General features: G+C 41.8%; 1 protein-coding gene across 1 annotated transcript; it reads left to right on the top strand.

Moving 5' to 3' along the window:
* cemip2 (cell migration inducing hyaluronidase 2) lies at window positions 1-24336 on the top strand. Its single transcript, XM_069683708.1, has 24 exons — window positions 1-210; window positions 2450-2801; window positions 2981-3121; window positions 3254-3821; window positions 7255-7424; window positions 8034-8225; window positions 9347-9516; window positions 10842-11054; window positions 12045-12250; window positions 13403-13472; window positions 14109-14237; window positions 15048-15136; window positions 16360-16491; window positions 16899-16934; window positions 17199-17354; window positions 19030-19207; window positions 20311-20526; window positions 20627-20838; window positions 21101-21283; window positions 21387-21606; window positions 21692-21793; window positions 21906-22051; window positions 22159-22265; window positions 22367-24336. Exons 2-24 carry the CDS (start codon window positions 2468-2470, stop codon window positions 22564-22566), a joined length of 4170 nt encoding a protein of 1389 aa, XP_069539809.1. The 5' UTR covers window positions 1-210; window positions 2450-2467; the 3' UTR covers window positions 22567-24336.
* Window positions 24337-24611: the final 275 nt, after the last annotated feature.

The following is a 24611-nucleotide window of genomic DNA, read 5'->3' as shown; positions in this document are numbered from 1 at the left end:
CAGGGGGCCGACCGACGGACGGACGACAACCCCTTAGCAGGAAAAAACACCATGTGAAGAAAAAGTATATAAAAAGGGACACGAAAAGCAAACTTGCGAGGGTGAGAACTTATTCAGTGGTCTCACCACTACCGGGTCAGCGTTTTCAACGGCTCGGCAAGGAGCGAATGGACAGAGCAGGAGAGGAGCAGGACTGTAGTCTCTCCAACGGTAACTGCACGAGCTCACCGTCCGTCCGTTTACATTGTGTCTGTCTGTCAGCCGTTGGGGTTGATAAAGACGATTCAATGTTGAAACATTGATTTTAGGGTAGTTGTCTTGTGAGGAGCCTTCTCGTGGGTGTTAGTAAACTAGTACAATTTCACAATTACTTCTTTTTGTGTTTTCAATCTAGTGTTAAAGTTGTAACGTTATCCAGTGTGTTGCTACGAGTTACGTGATATATAATTTGAGTAACTGAACGTACCGCTTAACGTTTGCTGTGTATTGGTGTGTTCTCCCTCAAGGTTCTTCTTCTACTGTGATATTTCAGTAGCAGACGATTCACTGTCTTTAAACATATAATGGAGTCAAAACAAGCCAATAAATCATCATAAGTAATTAAATCTTCCCATTTTACTCACCTTTAACCTCGATCTAGCCTAGTGTGGGCTACTTGTTCACTACACTTACTGTACGTTTGGCAGTCTTACAGTTGTGACAGCGCTGTTTCTGCTTTCCAGTTAATATGGGAAACACGTGGCTTACTGTTTGTTACTGTGCCAGTATTGATTTCAAAAGAAAAAGATGATTTAACAGCTGAGGAATGCGTAATGGTGTGTCCCGCTTTGACTCCAGTGTTCCCCCCTCAAACATCTGTTTGATATTCAGTAGCTCTGATATCAGGCAAACATGAGAGTCAGGGAGGGAGGGGATGAGGTTATTAGGAAATGCATAAAGGTCCAAATGAATCAGTGCAGCAATGTGATTATGTGTTATTTTCCAGCCCCTAAGGTGAGTAAAGTCCACAACTCTTTATGCTCTGACAGGTCAGTTAATAGCAGGGGAGCTGTTGAAGCTTGGCCCTTTTATGGCGAGGAATGTGAATAAAAACATAGCCTAAGATGGGGTTATAAAGAGTGATGCCCGGGGAATCATCCCATCACAGGGCTCCTACTGAGTCCATCTAATGCAGGGCACTGACCGTTAAAAGATGAACATCCAAAACAAAGTGTAATCAGCTTGCCTTTCTTCCCGACGTTCCAGTTAAGGTTTAGATGGGATAATTCAGGTTCAAGTGGGTGTTGGACTAAGCTCACAGAAATCACTGAGCCCTTGTTGAGTGGCTCTTGATTGTACATTGCATTGTTTATGAGTTGAAGGGGTTTGTTGTGCTCTGGGCTAAAGTGATGACAATGGTCAGTTGTGTGTGTCCACGGGTTGGCACAGGAGTGTGTGTGAGTCTCTATTTGTGTGTGTTTTAAGCACTGATACTCACTCGGATGATGTAAAGTCTGAAAGTCATCACTTTCAGGGAATCTTTTGTTTTATTGAGCCAGTCTTGGACAGTTTTAACAACCTCTTAAAAAAGACTGGGTCATGTGGCCAGAATCTGATGTGAGAAGGTTTTAACTTGCTGACGTTTTGTTTTTTAAGACTTAAAGTAACAAGCTGTGGTGTCCTTACAGTTGTACATGGTGTTTGTGTTAGAGGAAAGTGCCAATGAAGCCTTTTTTCTGCCATGTCATTTCCTTTACTCCCGTGTGTTTATGTGTGCAGGTGTGTGTACATATGATCTTTCCATGTGTGTGCGTGTGTGCCTTTTCTGTATTTGTTTAAATTAATGTTAGCTCAGACTCAAGCTGGAGCTCTCTCCTGCTTCCCTACTGTAATTGGTGCCATCTGTTTTGGCTGTGTTAACACAGTCTCAGGAATGTTGCGATCCATTATTCACAACCTCCTGCGTTACTGTGTGGACAAGAGCAGCCAATGTCACTCTGTGTGAGCCAAACTAGCCAGGGGACAAGCTGTTTTTGAGTAATAGATTTTCAAGGCTGTCTCCCAGGATTATTACCTGGAAGTCTGTGAGCGAGATGCTTATTGCCTGTATCCCCAGAATTAGCCTTTTATCTTCCTTTGCCTCCTACGGCTTTTACTCACATTTTATGTGCTCTCTAAGGGTCTTCTTCCTCCTTCGTGACCTCTTCTGTTTGACCTCCTTTTCATTCACCCTTTTTTCCCCTAACTCTTTATTTTACTATTTACAAGAAAACACAGCAAAAAAAAGTTGAAAGACTTCAGTTAGTAAAGTTAAAAATCTCTTTAACGAACCCCTGTCAAAGTAACATTTTCTTTTTTGTGTTAATACAAAATTGGATAGTCACAGAGGTTCAAGACTTTTCTCAGTATACTGTAAAAATCCATGTTGGATATGTTTTTCATATTTTTTGTCTCTTTTCCCTCCTCTCAGGTAGCAGACACGTATACCATGCCGACAAATGATGGCCCCGGCCGCTTCCCGGTCTTTGTGCCTCCGCCCCACGGCAACCACCAGAGGTCTCCGGGTTATGTCCCCGGGCGAGTGGCTCCCGTCCGCTCTCCGCCGCCTGCCAAAGCTCCACCACCTCCACCGATAAAACCTCACGGACCTCAGCTGGAGCGACAGGCCACTTTCAGCGTTACGGAGGAGAACCAGCGTAGGGAGCGTGCTAAGAGCCTGCAGCAGAGAAAGAACACATTTATCTGTTTCGGAGTGTCGATTGGTGCTTTCTTCCTCACCCTCATCCTCGTCCTCAGTCTCACGAGTGGAGATGTGTTAGACGGTCAGTATTAACAATTTCTGATTCAAATTTTTTTTCTTTTATATCTTTATGTAACCTACCTTGTCATTTTGCAGTGCGTTGTCCCAGCTGTTTACACCATGTATGTATATTTTTGGATATCCCTGTCTGATGAGAAGTATTGGGTGCTTTGATTTCTTACTGATTGATCACGTTTACAGAGAATTGTCCCGACCACAACCCGTCCCTTAGCAGCTGGAACCCAGGCCACCAACCAGAGAAGGCTGTTGTTGTCAGAAGCAGACATTTGTTTCGACTGGACTCTTCTGCTACCTTCCATTCACTAACCATTCAGTCAGGAGGTAAGCACATCAAGGTGCATGATTTGTTAGGTAGCATTTTCAGTTGTAACACTAATGGATTGATATCTGATAAAAAACATAAGTGAGATTGTTCAGCAGATCAACTCCTGTTTTTTTGCTTCCTCCTCACAGGACGGGTAGTTTTTGCAGATAATTCTGACGGCTCCAAAAACATAACCTTGAGAACACGTCACATCCTTATAGAAGCCGGCGGAGCCCTTCACATTGGTGCTCCCAAATGTCGCTACCGTTCTCATGCCACCATTGCCCTCGTTGGCCGTTCCGACGACAAAGCAGTCCCCGAAGTGCCTGGCCTGGGCCGCAAGTTCATCGGTGTCATGAGTGGTGGTACACTGGAGCTACATGGTGCAGAGACCGTTTCCTGGTCTCTGCTGACCCGAAGTGTTCCAGCCTCGGGTCTGGTCACAGGGGGCTATGCCTTCCAGAGAAACTTCAGCAGAGGCATCAACCTGCGGGTGGTCGACCAGGACACGGCTGCTGTGCTGTTAACTGAACGCTACGACACACACGAGTCAAGTAATGACAGTCGACGTCTCACCCAACTGCTGCGGTCCCTGCCGGCAGGCCGCATTGTCACATTGGCTGTTGGAGACTCAGCTGTTAAAAGCCTCCTGGATGAAACCAAGAAGGCCATAGAAGAGAAGCTCGGCAGCAGCTTTGTCTATGATCTCAAATACAGGTAAATAAAAACAATTTATGAATACAAAAATGTTTTTTCAGACTTCAAGATTTAATCATTTTCAATGAAAATAAACATGGATTGTTTCTTTATGTTTCCCTGGCAATCAAAGTGAATGTATATACATGTTAGTGGGTTTGTGTCTCAGCTGCATTGCAGAAAGTGGCAGCTCTTTGAGAGTTTGTATTGGTTCTCCATGGTGTTTTGTCTTGTTAAGTCTTTGGGAGTGTTGTGTTTATTCTTGGTCTCCTGGGGCTGATAAAGAAGGTTAATGTGTTCTTGTTGAAGCACTTAAGTAAGACCGTTCACCTTAAAAAGCCCTCAATACACTGACTGGAAATAACAGCATTTTGTTCCATGTCCATCCTCTGTGGAAAGTTGTTGTATCTTTCTTTTCCTTTCGGATGTTCCCTTGAATTGTAATTGCTCTTCCTGTATCCTCTGTGTTTCTGCTTTGTCGTGCCCTGCCAGAAAAGGAAGCACGTACAGGATAACAGGGTTACGGTCAGAGAGTTTCCAGGATTTGTGCAAAATGTGTCGATTCAGGAGGTTTTATGTCCATCATGCTTACTACCTCGGAAAGAGAGGCTGGAAGTGTGATTCGTCCATGTGGGCTTTTTTGAGCCTATAAAGCGATGGAATTGGATTTTAGCTTTATGAGACATTAGATCTTCTGTTACTGTCACTCAAACACATGTATGCACACATGTGTTTCTGTCAAAGGAAAGTCTTAGTGCAGCATTTCACTCTGAGTTATTTGTAGCTCTGAATGGTTTGGTCCTTGGTTGGCTGAAAAGCCAAGTGCTGCGCCAGATTCTCCAGTGTCACATTTCGCTCTCTGGGGGTGGGTGCCAAGGCAGCACAGAGTTTTCAAACAAATCCACTCAAATCCAAAGCACAGTGGTTTAAATGGATCAGAAGATAGAGCCCTGTGTACATCTAGAAGTGCTTGTGTGTGTGCATGCTTCTGTAGCGTACCAAAACGTTATCGGCGTGCACACTCTTTATTGGAGTGGGGATTTGTCTCTTAGCTTTCTGTGGATTTGCTCGTGGTAGGAGGAAATGCATAGTACACATTTATGAGAGAACATGCAGTTTAATGTCTCATTAAAGTCACACTATGTTAGGCTGAGTGATTTGGGTTGAAAGAGTTGGGTGGTAAGATGTATGACCTATAGGACTGGGAGTAATGATGAAGTGGAGATCTGTTTATGACATGTACTGGCCGGATGTGTAGAAACAGCAGGGGATGTAGCTGGAACGAACCCAGTAACCAGTTGTGGTGCTTGCTTTTTCAGCTATTTTTCGCGTCAGTACTGTAACATCATGCATACATGGATGTCCTGGGGAATGTTTTACAAACCTCTTTAACTGCATGTGATCTCCAACTTATTTATAATTCAAGATAAACAAAAGCTAACAAGCATTAACCCAATACTGATTTTCTTGACATTAATCTTAGTGGCGTCAACCACCCTTCCTGGGACACATAACATGAAGGTGTTGGCTCCGGCCACATGCCTGTCGACCGCTCTGTCTTTAATCTTTGTCTCTCAGCGCACATAAACACACCTTCATGCTGGTCTGCAGTAAATTCACCTCCGGCCTCCACACATTGGCTATTTCCGGTCAAACAATGAGGCTGTTAAAGCACTATTGAACATCAATTGAAGGATGTGGCAAAGGAAATAGTAAAACAACAACTCTCTCTGATTCTCTCATCTATGTTTGATTTGTAAAGTGCACACTTACAGAGGCTGCACATCAGCAGCCTCGGGACAGAAAAGAGGCCTGCCTTGATTTTTCCCAGCAGGATAAGCCACACTCTGGGGCTGTAGCGACAGAACAGAGTGGATCCCCAGATGGCTTCAGTTTGTGTGTCAGTGGGGTGCGTGGTGACATGGTGGAGGGGCTTTTTCATCTACAAGAGAATGTGTTTAGGCTGTGATTATGCCAGTGGGAGCAGTAATTATGAGCAGAGACACGTTGGAATAGATCACATCACAAACTTCTGCTAATAATTAGGGGAGACTCTGTATGTAAACATCGGGATTCTGAACCTACATTGGTCCGGGGGTTTTTTTTGTGATTCAATTATCCATAAAAAGCTTCTTTAAGGAGTAGATTGAGCATTTCGGCTTATGTTTGGTGATTTCTTATGTTTGGTGCTCAAATGTGCAGTAAGTTGCAGGTTTAATGCATGCATGCAATGCAATGCATAGTTTATGATGACAATTAGCTGGATAGGTAACTGTAAAGCTTAATTTAGGATAAACATATGTATGATTTCTGCTAAGATACTTTGTAGTATATCAATGTGTACAACTGGATACCCAGGTCTGATTCCACAGGGTTAAAAATAGGCCTCTGAATGGTTAAATGTCAATCAGGTTAAAGGTCAGTTTGTGTTGTTTAAGTGTTTAAAGGTCATGCCATAGTTTTAAACAATGGTCTTAAAATATTTCTACGTTCTTGAATGGAAAAGAAAGCCTTGAGCTTGTTTAGAAAAAAGCGAGAAGTCACTCTTTTGAAGCCAAGAGCATGACATTTAAAAGAAAAATCCAAGGCTGCAACTTGGACTGTCTTGTTTAAGGTCATACGCCCACCAAAGCACATCAAATCCCTTTCGCCATCCACACCCTCAAGCTCCTTCACTCAAAGGGTTTTAGCCTCTCCTTTGAATTGAATCACTTAAATCTCATTTAAAAATGATTTATCTTGACATTCCCGCTTTTTAAGAAAGTGTTGTAAGGCGTGAGAAGACAGGATGTAGAGCGAAAGAAAAAAATGGAATTACTGGTTCATCTGACTCATATAACACCCTTCCTAAAATCCCCCGTCCTCATTTTATTACTTCCTCGACTTATCGACAATCTTTCTTCAGTTTTGGACCTCTCCTTTTCTTTTTATTCTGATATTCAGTGTCCTACTCCTCTCTCCCCTTCTTTCCAGCTAAAGGCTGTCGTATTAAAAACTAGTATGACACTAGTTTAATCTCTTTTCCAGATACCCCACATGTGTTTTTCTGTTTTGATCTATAGTATCTATCGTCTCAGGGGGAGAGGCTTGTATGTGTGACACGTCTGCAACCGGGTGCCTGACACACACAGACACTCAAACACAGAGAAATGTTAATCATCAGGTTACACCCTTTATGGCGAGCTGTTTCATCTGTACAATATTTTATACACATGGTAACCTTACGGGCAGGTTTGTGCAAAGTAATATTGTCATTAATATTATTTGGTAAAATGTACATAATAAGGACCCAGTAATGAGTGCTGACCGTGAATGTTGCTTTAACTTTCAGACGCACTTTAAGGTCATTCTAATCATCCAACAGTGGAAAACTACGGCTGAGAACTCTAAATGTCTGATAAATCTTCTTTCTGTCCGTCTCCCACTTTTCTCTTCATCCCTCTGGTCTCCTCAGACAGGCGTGGGCTTTGGTCTCAGTAGTAGGCGGCGGTAACGCGTCATGCTCGGAGGACGTCAGGGAACATGAAAATCATGACACTGGAGGGAGAGCCTTGGCGAGAAGGAACTACACCACCGTGGATGGAGTGGGCTTTTCGGTCACTGCCTACAGCGAGTGGAAGAATGGTGAGACATAGTTTATATGCGATCAATTTCAAAACTCAGTCTTGAGAGCAAAACAAAATCCTATAGTTATCCGCCATTTATTTTATTGCTTAGTTAGTGCCTTATGTTAATATTTGCAGGTCGTCTTTATGTTTGATGCCAGTGGTCTGTAGTTCTACACTATATAAGTCAGTAACATGGAAGCTGTTACAGGTTCCTCTAGCTTTAAAGGGGTGAGGGGTTTGGAGGAAGGTGACAGGGTGAGGTATTTGGTCAGTCAACCAACCGGCATGTGGGAAACCTATCATCTGACCTTGAAAGACATTCTTGTAACTCTGCCTGACAGTGTATTTGTGACACTGCTGTTATGACAAATGTATGTGGTGTTTGTGTGTGTGTATGTGTGAGTGGGCTGGGTGAGGCACTAGCTTGACCTTTGTCTTTCTTTATTGCAGCTGTCCATGTCCACACCTTGAAAAATACACTTTGACAGTGACTCAATTTTACATGCATAAATTATTATAAATAAAATAACCTTTACATTTTTTGGTTGATATTGTCCTAAACTAAACAGCACTTGTTTTCACCACTTGAGCCTCAACTAAAAACAGCTGCCATGTCCCCCCACAGGTTTCCCCATCTCAGGCTTCCAGGTGGATGCTGCGGACCAGGTGGTGTTGAACCTGCAGGATGAAGTGCAGCCGAGCTGGAAACCCGGGGATCGGGTCGTAGTTGCCAGCACAGACTACTCCATGCACCAGGCTGAAGAGTTTACTTTGCTGCCCTGCCCTCACTGCACCTGCAGGCAGGTCAGGATACAAGGTGAGAGAGTGGGCAGTGGTGTGTGTTTGGTTTCCCCACTTGACCTAAACTGGCTTAGTCTGTGAAAGCCCAGTCCTGTCATGTTTGTACAAGCTTGTCATCTGACTCCAGGTCTGTACTGCAGATTCCATTTTGAGTTGTGTAGTTCCTGTAATATGTGATAGAATAAGGAAGGAAGAGATATAGGAAGTACAGGACAGATATATATATATTTCATATTAGAAAACGTTTGAGAAGACTGGTGACCAAAGTCGTGCCAGCTGCAGAAGAAGATATAGAAGATCTCTCGCAATACGTCAAAATGTGATTAGCAGATGTGGTGCTAATCATCCTGAGGCCCAGAGAGATCTAATTTCCTGTTCAGCTGTTACAGTGATTTATGATTATTGGAGGACGCTCAAATGACATTGTCAGCTCATGTTTTGATTGTAATCTTATTGTATAATAAACACAGTGCTTCTATGGAATTTTTTTACATTCTTCTTCTCCTTTTACGTCACTCTCTAATCTGTTACTGTGACTTTGGTCCATCAATCTATCTCAGAAATATTTCCTGATCTCATTTCTCTGCTGTACACAAACGACCACTCCCTTCCTGAAAAGGGTGTATTAGTGTGTGTGTTTGTGTAGTTTCTGCCATGAGGAAAGGCTGAGCAGCTGGAGTACTGCTGTGCGTTATCATTGGCAGCTGCACCCCTTGGGCAAGAGTACTTTCTGCATCATCGAAGAGCTGATTATTTTGGGTTCCATACGAGTTTGATTACATTTGTTTATACGCGTCTTATTATTTCCGGTGGTTGGTTTTTCAGGTGTTGGGACTTGTTTACGTTTGAGTTTGTGCTGCTTGGCATACTTCCTGTGGTTGACAGTTGGAAACACACCAGTTTCAGAAATAAAACACCTTAGTTTAGCTCAAATGCCACTTCCTGTTTTTTTGAACATGTTATTTTAAGCTTTTATGTTTTAATAAGAAAGTTTCGGTCTCACTTGAGTCCACTGAGAAAAGTTCTGAACAGATTTGTAGCCAAATGGTGTCATGTTATGTTATACAATAGAATTAAAGAGTTTCCTAAGGTGTTTTCTTTTACGCGACCAAGAATCTTCCTGTCTGTTCTGCCCAGGGAAACCTCAATACAACCATGTTGGAGAGATCTTAGATGGGGTCGACATGCGTGCTGAAGTGGCTCTGCTCTCCAGGAACATTCTGATCTATGGAGAAATGGAAAACTCGTGCTACGGAAACAACAAGTGCCAGTTCTACAACCACGACACCTTTGGAGGGCACATCAAGGTGTGTCTTTTGTGTGTTTGTGTGCTGACTGTGATTCATGTCTTTATTTGCTGATGCTGAGCAGGACTTTACATTCTCAGTAAACCTGACAGTTTCCATACAGCAGAGCTAAAAGCGTTTAGCACTCCTAAATCAGAGGGATTATTCCAGTTTCCAGTTCAGTTTGTTACGTGAAGCACTACTGCTTTTCTCATTCTTCTTCTCTCTCTGTATTTCTCCTCTCTTACCTTATGGCTTATGGCTGGCACTTCCTGTTAAGAGATAAATAAATAAATCTGAACAAACACGGAAGTCAAAAGACAGGTTAGGATCAAATAATGTGCCTCATGCCCTCCCATGGTTCTCTAAATATGCAATGACTTCACAGTAATTTAGTTAATGATTGTACGATTTTATTATCTTAGTGGCAAATACAAACACATTCCTATGGCTTTGTGTAACAGACCTCCTTTGAGCTAAACAAACAACAATTTTTTTTCACATTAACTGTCCCCACCAAAAAGCATTCACTCATATTTCACAATCTGCCATGAAAATAATTGACCTGCCCAACTCCAAACCAAACAACCTCAACAACGGAGCGAACACAGCACTCGCGATAATCACACATTTTCACAATCAATTTTTCACATTACTCTCGACTGGAGATCCCAAAATCAGTGTCAGAATTGACCTCAATCATCCCATGTCAGTCTTGCTCTACGTCTGTACTCAATGTATGTTTGTTTCTGTGCATGTGAGTGAGTTGTAGTTAGCTGGAGGGATTGACCAATACCTCCTTAACAGGAACCAGACTGTGCTGATTATGCTATACCCACAAAAACCCTCCTAGGGAGCATTGTCCATAACAATTAAAGTGTATTATTTGTTGACGTTCATGTTTAACTTATTTGCTCCCTGGTTCATTTGTGTTTTGCATGTGTGTGCATCCCCATGTGTGTTAATTGGTACTTCTATAACTCACATTTCATATTCATTGAAAGGAACATCGTGGTTTTCATCATGGACATGATTTTGGCGCAGTTCGACTCACCGGAGCATGATGCCAACAGAGCTAGAGTTTATATCCCAGTGGGATCGTAGACAAACACAGAATATCATTCTGTAAACCTAAACCTTTAATTGGACCAGAGTGGGCAGATAGTTAGCCTACTTTTGTGGCAAAGTATGAACCTTGTGTTACCCTATAAAAGGCCGGGGTGATGAGTGATTTACTTCAGCTTTGTGTAATAGCTTATTGTTCTTGCTTGATTTTTAAAATTGCCCTTTCCGCGATTCATACTCCATCACGCCCTTTATTTGTTCTCTCTCTCCCACACGGGCAGATCTTTGGTAACTTCTCATCAGTTCATTTGTCCCACACTGAGCTGAAGAACATGGGTCAACAGGCTGTGAATGGCCACTACCCCCTCCACTTCCACATGTGCGGTGACGTGGACCAGAAAGGAGGCTACTGGGAGCCCACGTCTGTGGACGGTCTCTCAATACATCACTCCTTCTCCCGCTGCCTCACCATCCATGCAACCAACGGTTTGCTGGTAAGTAAAGCATGAGTAGGTCTGTAATGTATGCAAACAATGAAAAGACAGCTGTGGACCCACAGAATATTTGTACATGAGGAGAATGTCTGAGAGAGAATTAGAACCATGCTAAGCTGTTGAATCCCCATCAGTTACAGACTCCATAACTGGATAACTGTGTTGGCTTGTTTCCTCCTTTGTTGTTACTTCTTCCCCCTCTCCTTATTTTCTCTAATCTCTGTGTTGAAACCCTCCTATCCCATTTCTTTCTCTCATATATAATGATCTGTCTAGAAATCTTTTTGTAAAGAGGTACAATAGGTACAATTAGTCCCCTATAATTAGGCCTTTACTTTTGACAAATGTAAACATGTGCTCTGTTTACTTTCTGGATAAGTGAAAACATATGGCATGTTGTCCATCAACTGCAAAATTACAAGGTCTTTGTATGTGTGAGGGTTATGCTCCTGATTGACGTCAGCCGGTGATGGGTTTAGCGTTTGTCCTTGAGGCTGTGGAATTACCGGCATTCTTCCTCGTGGCATCGAGGAAATGGAATTTACAAAGTTTTGCATAACATTGTTTGGCTGCTGTTTTTCCTGTTTCCCCTCTGGCACAATAAGCATGTGAATATTCGCTTGTTGTCTTCGTCTAGAGCTCTCTTGATACCATCATTTTCTACATACCTTCAGATGGCTTTAATAAGAAACGGTCTTAGGAGAAAATTCTTTCAGTAATTTGAAGTATTTAAGAAGTCAAGCACATTTCTTAGTTGGAACGCTCTGTGTTTTTGTGGGTTGTTGATGATTCCAAGGTGCACTAAAATGTTGTCTTAGGTCTCGTGTTTACCAGACATATTTCCATTTTGTGGAAACTACCCCCCTTGTTAAGTGAAAGATTACCATGTACGGTATTTATTTTTCTTTCCTGTCAAGAACACTTAAAGCTATAATAAAAAATCATAATTTATCTTTTTTATTACCTTGTGGTTTTCTATCCTTCACACAGGTGAAGAACACTGTAGGCTATGACACCCTGGGTCACTGTTTCTTCCTTGAGGATGGGATTGAGCAGCGGAACACTCTCTACCACAACCTTGGCCTTCTGACTCGACCTGGGACTCTGCTGCCCACTGACCGCAATGACACACTCTGCACCAGCATTAAGGACAAAGTCTACCCGGGCTACACTCCCTCGCCGAGCACAGAGTGCAAGTAAGAGATTAATCACTATGTATGTGAGAGATGCGAGTACAGAGCAAACTGATAAAGGACAACACGTTTTTGCATAATCATCAAGAGCATGTCTCGGGTAGTCACTGTGCTTTGCCTCGTTAAACTTGTACAGTTTCATTGGTGTTATCAGAGTGTGGGTGTAACCTTTAATGTTTAATCAGTGCATGTGTGTATAAGTTCACCAACCCATCAGAGTAAATTCAGTAGTCTTGACAGTTTTAAATCCCCCCAGAGACCAATAACTGCTCTTTAAATACGAAACAGGTGTAAATTATCATCTCAGAAACATCTTTTTTTCCCCCCATGTTGTTGTTGTACTGATTTTAGATTTAGTGCAGAGTATTTCTGAACCATCATCACATGCAAATGGAGGTGCGTTTTCAGAGTATTTCTCAGTCCTTTAATCTAAAATGTCTTATCCACCCACCAGCAACAGCTGCAGAGACATTTGGGGCCTTTTGAAGCACAAGAGAAAAAACTGTAATGACAGATAACAGTTGGGACAGTGCAAAGAACCTTTGCCAAAAGCCAAAAAGCTTTGATTATAAAGTAGCTTTATATTTATGAAGGGAAATAAAATAGACATGAAACACTGTACAGTTGGGTAAAATCAATCAATCCCCCACACCGACTATCATATCTCTCACTCTCAGTCAAGTGTCTGTGTGGGAAGCCCAATGAGATAGGGTAGACATACTTTGAGAGAACACAGAGGGGTTCATGTCCCTGTGAAAGAGATACTGTGGTGAGTAACAGCGTGTGCGAGAGATATTGGCAGGGTGGTTTTATTCGTGCAATAACAACCTACTTCTCTCGACGGGATGTTTTTATGTCGTAGCAAGAACAAGAAAAGAGCCTCTTTCAGAGAAGCAGCGAGGCCTGTTTCCAGGAGTTCCAGTCTGCGTGTGTGTGTGTTGGCAGACTTGTCCCTGTCCAGGGTTTATGTTGGAGAGATGGATTATTGAGGGAATTTTGAAGGATCACAAGATTCTTTGATCTCTGTTTTCTGCTTATTATTCATAGTCTATGTCATGCAGCGGTTCTGCCTTCTTAATATCATTTTCTGCTTGCATGTCTGTGTTTTCACATGTCTGTGTCTTTGTTTGTGTGTGTGGTGGGGGTATTTTCCAGGGCAGTTTCAACCTTCTGGATCGCCAACCCCAACAACAATCTCATCAGCAATGCAGCTGCTGGTTCTCAGGTAATAACATCAGATTTATATGAGCAAACAGCTTCTAAATATCTTTTTTAACAGATGATAATCCAAAATGAATAACATATGAGAAGAGACCCTTATTGATATGTGAACTGCTGTTGGGTGAAGCTGCCCAGGCTTTGGTGTTCCTTTACTTAACAGGATGCAAATTAAATTCTCATGACAAAGTGATCCGTCAATAAAATGGGATTTAACAGGCTTAGTGATAAAACATTGAGACCTTTAATATGAGGATGTAGAAGTGGATCCTTCATCTTTTCATTTTGGCACAAACTGCGAGGGGATGCATTGGGGAGGGCTATGTAACTTACTATACGTTGGTAGGGGGTATGCATGTTATTAATTTGGTTTTCTGTCTACATCTATTGAACCGTAAAATTGAATGAGCTTTTGAGCTCATATGAACTCCTGGTTTATTCTTTCTGTGGGGCTTGACCCTAATGTAGTATGGCATCCTGCCCAATCCTGCGTATTGCTTTTCTATGATACTTCAACCTTCCACCTGCGGATGATGTGTTTATGATCCCAGATAATGAAGTTTGTGCTGTTCATAAGCCGCACCATGAAGATGATTTGTCTTGTTTATCTCCTCATCTCTCTCCTTTTTCCTTCCTGTTCCAGGATGCCGGCATATGGTTTGTGTTTCACAGCTCTTCCACCGGAGACTCTCATGGGCTGGTACCAGAGACCAAGGCAGAGCTCACTCCTCTAGGGATTTTTTACAACAACCGTGTTCACTCTAACTTTAAGGTATCTTTCATGGTGCTTATCTTTGTTCTAGGCTCAAGTCAGTGTGTACTCTCTGTCCCTCATAAACAGCACAGTATATCAGGTGCCAATCCTCTCTGGTGGTGTCTCTTTCTGCCTCTTTGTTTTACAGAGGCAAGAGACATACAGTGTTTACAACTTAAAAATAACAAAAAATATTTCACACAACTCCTCTGCTTACTCTCTAGATCCTTACTAAAAAAGGCATGGACACACGCACACACACACACATGAGTGAACTCCACAATAGTGCTCTGTGGTGTAATGACAGAAGTCGGGCAGGTGAACTGTAAGGTCTTTGTTCAGCCTGACCACAGCAGCCTCTCTTATAGAGGAAGCAGCCCTGAGGTTTGAGACTATACCTCGCTTATACCACAGGACCAACTCAGAGCACAGGTTTCCATATACATTAGACACACACTCAAACACACAGACGTGCCATTTTTCCTCTAATTTATTTTACAATTCATTTTTCATAAGAACTAATCCAAATGTTATGCAGTGTGTAAATATACATTACAGCTTTATATACATTGAAAATTACTCTCAGGAATTCTGTTTACCATCTCCCTACTTTCCGCAGTACCCTGTGCAGCATTGAGTCCATAACTCGGTTAGCCCAAGATATAAATTTAGTGCATTTATTATTGCCTCAGGTCCCACACTGTAAAATATACTAGTAGTCTTGTTTATGTCAGTCAGACAGAAATAAACCTGTGGCTAATCTTGGAGCTCAAACTGTAGTTTAAGAGACGATTCTGTATGTAACTGTCACTGAATACTCTCTCCTAGGCCGGGCTGTTCATTGATAAAGGAGTGAAGACCACCAATGCTAGTGCTGCTGACCCCCGGGAGTACCTGTGTCTAGATAACAGTGCCAGGTATGCATCTGCTGCAGACATGTATGCAAAATGGCATTTACATTTTGAGAAGTATAAAGTCTGCTTACAAACTTACAGCTGTATGCTGCACATGTTTTTTTATAAAGCCTAACACTATTAGAGGGTCTATAGCTGGTGTAGAGTTACACTATGTAAATATGAAGGTATTTGTGGTTTACTAATGTATTTGTTTAATGCCACTGTCAATAACTGTTTCTGATTTAAGTTATTTATGGCTGTATCTACTAGGATGTAGCCATTGACTGGGATAGATAGATAGCCTTATACTGTTGCTGCATTTTAGTGGAAGCTCTGTCAGGTTTGTGTTGACAGAGAAAACAAGGCTTCACAGATAGAGTTTCCTCTCTGCAGCTCCCAACCCAAATACAGCCCTCAACTAGACGGAAAAAATCTTACGTGTCCACCGAGACTGCTGGAAACGCTGTGTGTGTGTCTGTGTGTGGGAGTGTATGTATGTATGCGTGCAGAGGTATGAGGGGGAGGATTTTAAATGTTAAAATGTGAATAAATCTTACATAAGAGAGAGAGAGGGGCATATTTGTGTTGTGTGATTGAAAAGAACTCTACCATTAAGACATTATATAAAGACCGATTCCATCTTTTGACCTTTTGTGTCATGATACATTTTGATTACTAAACCCTTTGGCCAACATCTAAGTCGATCACAACAACAAGCAGCTCAATTTCCTTACATCTTTTGGACTTTGTTCTGTATCCAGAACATTGAAATTGAGCACCACATTTAGGATTTAAAAAAAGAGAATGAGCTTTGTCATGTTTGGAAGACGTCAATAATTCAGTTTTTGTTTGTACACAAGATATTTTCCAGTCAACTGGGCATTTGGCCACAATACTCGTCCACAATGCCACCCGTAGTGTGCACCCTGGGAGGCAATGAGTTTTGAAGCCTGCGGTCTCTAGAGTTTGACAGTGGGGTTTAGAATCTAAGTCAAGTTATTACTTATGTCTTTGCAGAGTTATATTACAATGATGTCATTATTTTGTTTATCAGGTTCATGAGCCACTTATAACCTTCCAAAACATTGACTTGTGCTTTGACCTTCATTAGAACCAGATTTGCAGAAAAACTGGGGGGGGATTTTGTCTTTGTGGTTAGGGTGAAAGTTTGAGAGGGAATGAATGTAGTCAGTGGAAACTCACAAGAATAATAATATAAACGTTTGTGTGGGGCTTATTTTCAGATTCAGACCTCACCAGAATGCCGACCCCAGCCTTCCTCGGGTGGCGGCAGTCCTCGACACTTTGATCTCCTTCAAGAACAACGACTTAGGAGCGTGGATACGGGGAGGTGACATCATCATTGAGAACTCTGGGTGAGACGACTCATCGGCTGTGATGTGACTAATGTACCGTCTTTACGAGAACTGAAGATCTTTCTAATTCTGAGTAAAAGGATGGTGTCTAATAAAAAAAGAGGGACACGGATGTCGACAGTTTGTTCTGGTAGTTTGATTGATGCAGTTCCATCACAGCTCCCTTTGATGGCTTCATCCACTACACTGTAACAAATCACACTTTTACTCACTCTTGGATCACCCTGGAGTAATTCCCATGGTTTCTGAAGACGTAACATTAAATTGACATTGCATTATTTTTATATTTTATAGATACTTTGATTACTTTTCTTTTTTAATCATCCCCTTATTCTATTCCACTTCTGAAGATTATTTAACTGGCATTTTGTTGGACTAACCAATGTCTCTGTTCTCTCTCTGAACAGCTTTGCAGACAATGGAGTGGGATTATCTTTTGCCAGGTAATCATCAAACTCACTCTGCTCATACAGTCTCAGGGTTTTATTCAGCCATGTTTTCATTTGTTCTCTGCCTGCCAGATGAACTTGCCAAGAACCCCTCATGATTGATAAACACTGAGCAAAAGCAGACAAGCTTCCTAGTTTAGCACAGTGCATTTTCTTCTTCTGCTTTCATCCCTTAAAAAAAAATTATAAACATTTTCACACATGTGTATGATGTGATTTTTTTAAATGAAGACATGCCATCTCTTTCTTAATCACCAGTGATGGCAGCTACCCTAAGGATGAAGGCTCAAGCCAGGAGGTGACGCAGTCTCTGTTTGTGGGTGAAAGCCGAAATAGAGGGACGAATGGAGGGCAGAATAAATACTGGGGCCCAGGAGGAGCTGATGCAAAAATGAGGACACTGCCTAGAAACAGGTGAGCTGGAGTTGATAAAAGAAAGAAGACATACAGTATGTGAGGAACTGAGAGAAAACCCCGTTTTTAACTGAGTTTTCTGAGGAATTGCAGGGGATGGCGATGGAGTAGTTGGCAAAGAAAAATCTGTAGGGAAAAACAAACAAGGAGGAGAGAGCCAGGAAGGCAATCAGGTAGTTGGACAGATGGACAGATGAGGCTCCTACAGCTGCTTCAAGCAGTGGGTGAAAGGAAGTTCTGTGTTGACTGACTTTCCTCCAGTGATATTTTAGGCAGTTTCTGAAAACCTGCGGTGGTGACACTTGCGTAATTTCTTTGAAAGGGATTTCTCATTGTAGCATTTGATTTCTTAAAAGTGAGGGGATTTCAGGAGTCTTTGACACAGAGCTCAAATTAATGACAGCACTATTTTGAGGTATGGTTTTATTTCAGAGGGAACTTATGACTATATCACTAATGGAGCTGCCCCTGATGATGAAACTAGACAGATGTTTGACAAGACAAAAGTGTGTCTTGCATAACGTGTGTGTCTCTGACAATGCTTTAAATAAGACACCATTATAGGGCAGTTTATAGATTCTCTCCATGCTGTAATGCCATGTCAGACTAAGTGGACGGTCCTAATGAGAGCAGGGTTTTGAGATTTATGTTCCCCCAGGGTCTTACAGTTTTATCTGTCTTTCTCACTCATTAAGGAGATTGTTACACAAGAAGAGAGCAACATAAACACAGACTGGTGAAATAGCTGCCTTTTTTAGTTTCAAGAACTCGGGTTTATATCAGTTTGTGACCACTGTCAGCACTGTGCCCAGCTTTAAAGCCATTTTACAGGCTTCCTGACCGCACGGTGACATCTGGCTCAGTCAGTTTGTCTGTCGTCATCGTGGAGACTGCCAAACCTGCGTACACCCTTTTTTTCCTTTCTATTGAATATATAGTTCCACTAACATGGATGGATATTTTCATCATTTAAAGATCCTGTAATATTGATGTTCATGTCAGTAATGACACAAGACTTCTAAGTCTGATTTACACCCACAATATGAAATCAACAGTTCAACCTTATATTTTTATCTGAGGGTAAGTAAAAATGTAAACCTCAACAGGATTGAAGCAGAAATGTGTTGCATTTTCTCCAACACAGGGGGCAGATATATATCAAAGAACATCAGTCTTATTAAATTATCCAACTTGTATTTTTCCATATATACAAACATTGTTATTTGTGCAACAAAATATTTGCATATTTAAAGTACAGCATTTTTACAATGATTCCAGTCACTGAGACTGTTTTTATCCTCTTAACATTTCTTTCAAACATATATTAAAACATTTACCAATGACTGATGTTTACATTACTCACATCAACATTGTAAGGGTCGATTTCAGGGGAACCCTTGGATTTGTAAAATTGACTTGAGGCCCGCATTGACTTAAGGAAGAATTGTGGAGGATATCATGTCTGAGGCATTTGATATCCTGCTGCATGTTTTTGCAGCGACATTTGGCATTTTAATAACAACAAAACTCTTAAAAATAATTCATGACTAAAACCTGTTATTGTCCATTAGAATCATGCTCTCTTTACTGTATCTATATTCTCATATTTCCATTTATTTATGCTGTTAATTGTCTTGCTTTATTAAAGATTATACGTTCTTTCTTGTCACTGCAGGACATTCCCAATCCGAGGTTTCCAGATCTATGATGGTCCGGTGCGGCTTACAGAGAGTACGTTTCGTGGATACATCCCCACACCTGAGCGTTATACCACCGCAGTGGGATTCAGCCTGAAGAACACCTGGCAGCTGACCCCACGAAACAACCTGTCCAGCCTCAACTTCCACTCCACTGTGAGTAAACATCTAAGATTGACGTTACTTGAGATCATAAACACACTGTACAGATACTGTTATTATTATTGTAAATTTTTATTGACAAATTAATATGCAGTGCAATATATTGTATGAACTCCTTAACACTGAGACAGCTCAGGTCAGCTCTTTTCAACTCTCTCTTCTTCCCTCTTCTCTGTCTTTGTTGCTTTTTACTTTGAGTGTGTTTTTTATCTGGTGTAAAGATTACTGCTGTGAATACAAGTTTTGTCCACTGACTGTATTGAAAGACTTTACCATTTGCTCTACATTGCTATATGTGTCCATCCTCTTGGCACACTGGGTCTGACAGTTTTCGCTTTGGCAGTTTGCTCTCATTTAGTCTCTTTCTTCACTGTTACCACCCCCCTCCTGATGATTAGATCACAACACATCAGAGTTGGCAGTTGAAGTATCAGTTTCAGTAGAGAGAAAAAATAAAAAGAGGGAACCCCCTTCGAAGTCAGACATGTTTAGAAACAATTGTAAATCACTGGTGCCCTCCTGTGGTCGTACCGAACAGTGCACTGCCCACTTACATAATACAATAAATCTGACTTTATGTATCTTCTTCTCTTCTGATCTGATCTCTTCCACCATAATTTCCTTTCCATGCTCATCCTTAAAATACAATAAACATTTAAATCTCCATAAAAGCAGTCACTTAAAATTGTAGCCGAAAAGACAGGTTGTTGAAGATTTCTTACCTGGCAAACAAGCTAGAAAATGTTGGGGGGCATTAGTTAAACTCTGTCAGAGAGCAATGCTTTGTCCTTCTGTGGTGCTTCTAAAGTATTTAGTATTTGAGAAATGTAAACGAATTACAAGGCTGGATTTCATGTCACTCTCTTCCAGAAGGATAGAGATCATAATCATAATTATGGACCTCATGGGACACAAACTGCCACATTATGTTGATGGAAAATAATTACTGAATAAATAGCAGCTGCAATAGAGAGAATACTCCCACACAAACATTACCAAAGGTGGCACTTAAGCGAAGCATGGAGGCCTGGATTGATACATAGTGCTAAAATGTATATAGTGGCATCAACAACTGTCTTTGCAATGAATATCCTCAGGTGGGTCTGCGGACGTTCTTTGGTCGCCCCGGTCAGTGGTTTGAAGAAAACGACCTAGACGGTGACAAAAACTCCATCTTTCACGATGTCGATGGGTCAGTAACGGGCTACACGGACACCTACGTCGGCAGAGCAGACAATTACCTGATCCAACATCCGGGCTGTGTGAACATGTCCCAGTGGAGTGGAGTCATCTGCAGCGGCCGCTACTCTCAGGTACATGTCGGGGTCTGCACCTCATGTTTACCCTTCTTTCCTTTTAATATCTAAGAGTGCCATCCTTCTGACCATTGCTCTCCAAAACATCCTCCCTCAGGTGTACATCCAGACCCAGGGAGCCCCCGGCCTCAGTTTATCCATTAACAGAGATGAGTATCCTTATGCTCCTCTGGTGCTGAGGGGAATTAACAGCCAGGGGGCGCCCTCTCAGCAATACCAGCCCATCCTGATGATGAGCAAGAGCTACACTCTGCACTGGAGCGGACCTGCACCCAGAGAGATGGTCCTTTCTCTCATCAACTTTGACAAGTATGTAACAGGAGTCAGCAGAGAGTGGGACTATATTTGACCACTCCAGCTGCAAGTCAAGGGATAGCTCTATATCTAGCCATTTTGAGAAGAAAATATTTCTTAGTTTTGTGTAGTTTAGTGTTCACATTAAGTCTATTCTGATATGAAAAAGTCCATAAGCAAACGTTAGTGTCATCATCATCAGCTTCTAGTAATTTTGAAAATCTTGGGGGGAAGCCCTGTGTCATGTAACGTCTCCCTTTCTCTTTCTCCCACTCAGAGACGACTGGGTGCTAGTGGGACTCTGTTACCCATCAGACACCACATTCCAGATCATGGCGGACATCTACGATAGGCAAAGCAACACCTTTGATGACATCACGGACTACGGCACTGTGTCATCCCTCGCAGAGCTGGAGAAGAGACCGATGGAGAGGAAGTACTACTTTGACAAAAGTGTTGGGTGAGTTAACAAAATAAAGTCCTTTATTTTTTTTATCTCCTTCAGTCTCTGAAACTTAATTTAACTTTGGCTCTTTCTCCTGATCTCCTCCTTTTACACCCAGCCTGTTGTGGCTCTATCTTCGTGCCCGGCATGGTCGTGACGGTCACAGCTACTGTTCATTTAAAGGCTGTGAAAGAGTAAAAGTCATGGCCACCACATCCTCCAAACAGACCTGTAACTGCACAGCCAAGGCCTACCCCAAGTACTCCAAGACTCCCTCAGCCGTGGTGCCTATGCCTCCTTTAAACAAAGAGCCATGCAAAGGCTGTGGTGCTAAACAGGTTTGTGATGATACATTTTAGATGACTCCAGTTGATACACTTGAAACGCAAAGCAGCACTGCTAACCAATGTGTTTCTGCCACAGCTTGTGTTTTCCAGTGAGCCATGGACCTCCTACCTCCAGACACAAATCAAGTCTCTGAGCAGCAAAGAGCAGAAGAGAGGAGACGAGAGCTCTTTTATCACTGTGAGCTTGCCAGTTCTATTTTACAAAAACAAATCCAACACATTATCTCAGCTTTATGACTCGACCTGAAGGTTTGAATCATTTCATAAATGCTTTTCTTGCCACCTGCCAGGTGAATGAGGTGCCCATGCCCTTCTCTCAGTCTGGGTTTTTCCTGGTCTCAGTGGATGCCTGCTCCGGGAAAGTCACCAAGAAAACCTCATTTGCCAAGTTGGACGCCAAAATGGAGCAGTTCTTAAAAACCGGAATACCAAAGAGGTGAGCCGGGGAAAATAACATAAACATTATATAAATATACAACAGCCCTGTATAGCAGAATTATCCACATTTTAGTTAATTTTCAAAACTGTTTGTTTCCTCAACAGGTCAATCGTGCTCATGGCAACACGAGGTCAACCAGAAGGCCTGGCGGCTGTAGCGTCATATCTGGTCTCCTTTGGTTTGGCCAAAGCTGCTGATCTGCAGGGGAAAGGTAAGTGACACACTTACAGATTGTTTCCTTTTCTTTATCTGTCCTGTTCTGTATTTTGGTCTCTCTATCTCATGCACTCTTATTGCAACCTCTCACCACAGAGAGTCTGGCACTTTGGGGGTTCCAGGGTGGTTCTTCACCCCCTCCGTGGGTCTCACTACAAGCCGGGCAGGGGGATGAGGTCCTTGGGCTGCAGGAGCGGTACTTGCCCCTGGCTTTGGAGGCATATGGCTGTACGCCACCTGCAGCTCAAAAGCGAAAAGATCTGGAGCTTCTCAAAAAAGCCACGGGACTACAATGACCAATGTGAACTATACAACTTAACTACCCAAAACACTCTTGCACACAGATACCCGAACACACACAACCAGCTGATGAATGTGAACTGCTGAACCTTTAATTTATTAACAATGGCAAAGATGTTTACCAATTTCAAGAGGAGAGAAGGTATTTTATTTTGAAGGGGGTGAGTACTTTTGTAATTTTTGCGTGTTTGTGTGCGTGTGTGTACGTGTAAGTATGCCTTTGGGCCGTTGAGTCAATGCACTTTTCTTTAAAAAGACACAACTTGCCTTATCCGCCAAAGTGATCACATGGAGCTCTACGATAACTCAGCTGTTTATTTCAGACGACAGAAAAGGAAAAACAACAAACCCAAAGCAACCTTTAGCATCTTCCTCCCTGTCTTATTATTTATTTTGTAGTAAATGGAAACAGAAGTGAAATGATTGAGTCTGATTACAGAACACAATGCATTAGATACACACAGGCCAGAAGGAAATTATGAAAATAAATTGCATTGTCACTGAAATGAGACGATGTTCAAGTGGAAATCACAATGAATAAGATGGATTAGACACGCTCAGGTCAAAGGGAAATCATGAAATAAATGCAATTGCATCTGATCATGAAACAGCAATATTAAGCCAAAACTAATGTGTAAAAACAGAGCCAGTGGGTTAGATGTGTTTTGTGCTTTTAAGATTGTTTGATGAAAACAAAGTCATAACAAGCCATATTCATCATACATACAAATAGTAGTTTGCAGTAAAATGTATCTACCTATCTATGCAGTTTGATAGATAAGTTACAACTATATAGGCGATTACTCTCAAACAAATCTTATAGCTTTTTAACGATGTCTGTAACAAGTGAATCTTTGACTGGAAAACCTCCTCTGATCATCGTGCAGCTGTTCAACAACAGACTTTAAGCACCTTTTTATGGATTCCTACATGGACTTACTGGATCTTTTATCTTATATTTATATCTACCGCTATATCTTCCCAGTGATGATGTCTCAAGTGCTCCTCACATGTGCAGCACTGTGTATATGTTTTTGTTTTATTTTCACAAACAGAATTGAATGTTCTGCCTTTTATCTGCCTCATTCATGATCTTTAATATGTGCATTTTTGCCAAAACCGTGTTCAGATATAATACAGGGTGCCTTTTTAGAGCTGGCACCCACACTGTACAGTAGTGAGCTGCTACATGCATGCGGTTCACACACCAGCTGAAGTGTTCAAGGCTTTATGTGGAGAATTACAGTATGTAATCTTTTAAAGGGTGTTTGGATGTGAGCAGGGCTCCCCCACTGCGCGATGTTAAGTACCTATCTGTGACTGTGTGTGTGTGTGTGTGTGTGTGTGTGCGCGTGCGTGTGTGTGTGTGTGTGTGTGTGTGTGTGTGTGTGTGCGTGCCTGGTGTGCGTGTGTGTGTGTGAGTATATGACTGACCGTGTGAGATAGTGACAGAGGGATCCTCTGGAGGACAATGACCTTGTTGCCTTTTAACCACTTTACTGTTAAAGAGCAAAAGAAAGAAAGATGTTTCCAACCCTTGCCTTTTGTTCAATTGATGCTTTGAAGATGCACAACCAGAGTTCATAATATTTTTTTTTAATTTAGACTGAGCTTTGTAAATAAAGTGTTTAATGTTATAACTCAAATTGTACATGTAATGGAAATGTCAAACATGTTGTCTTTAGTGTGTATTTACTGTGTTTTTTATTGTCAACTGAACAAAATAGCTGATTCTTTACACATGGAAACTCAGCATTTGATATGAAATTGCCAATTAATTAAACATGTTTTTTGCTTAGTTATAAAACCATATTTTATCATTTACTTACAGCAGCAGCTACAAGAGAAAAGCCTCGACTGAGTTATTGATGTGACATGTGCTAATAAGTCCACCCATCCATCCATCCATTAGCCAGCCGATCGCAGAGCTTGCTGCTAAGTGTTTTTACTCAACATATCTTGCAGTAGTTATACAGTATAACCACTTGGGGGCAGCCTAGTATTTTAAAGAATTCCTACCTTCTACTTTGAATTACATCTT

Source organism: Semicossyphus pulcher, unplaced genomic scaffold (assembly GCF_022749685.1).
Source record: "Semicossyphus pulcher isolate SPU_LCO1_2020_fin unplaced genomic scaffold, fSemPul1.0.p SCAF_6, whole genome shotgun sequence".
NCBI classification, from domain to species: Eukaryota; Metazoa; Chordata; class Actinopteri; order Labriformes; family Labridae; genus Semicossyphus; species Semicossyphus pulcher.
The sequence above is the reverse complement of the archived record's forward strand: the minus strand, read 5'-3'. Positions and strand labels throughout refer to the sequence as shown.

Bases quoted from the DNA above. Each gene is read 5' to 3' on its own strand.
- cemip2 (XM_069683708.1), top strand. From the start codon at position 2,468: ATGCCGACAAATGATGGCCCCGGCCGCTTCCCGGTCTTTGTGCCTCCG. The intron at 9,517-10,841 runs GTGTGTCTTTTG...CCACACGGGCAG, and splicing joins CCTTTGGAGGGCACATCAAG to ATCTTTGGTAACTTCTCATC. The intron at 16,492-16,898 runs GTGAGACGACTC...CTCTCTGAACAG, and splicing joins ATCATCATTGAGAACTCTGG to CTTTGCAGACAATGGAGTGG.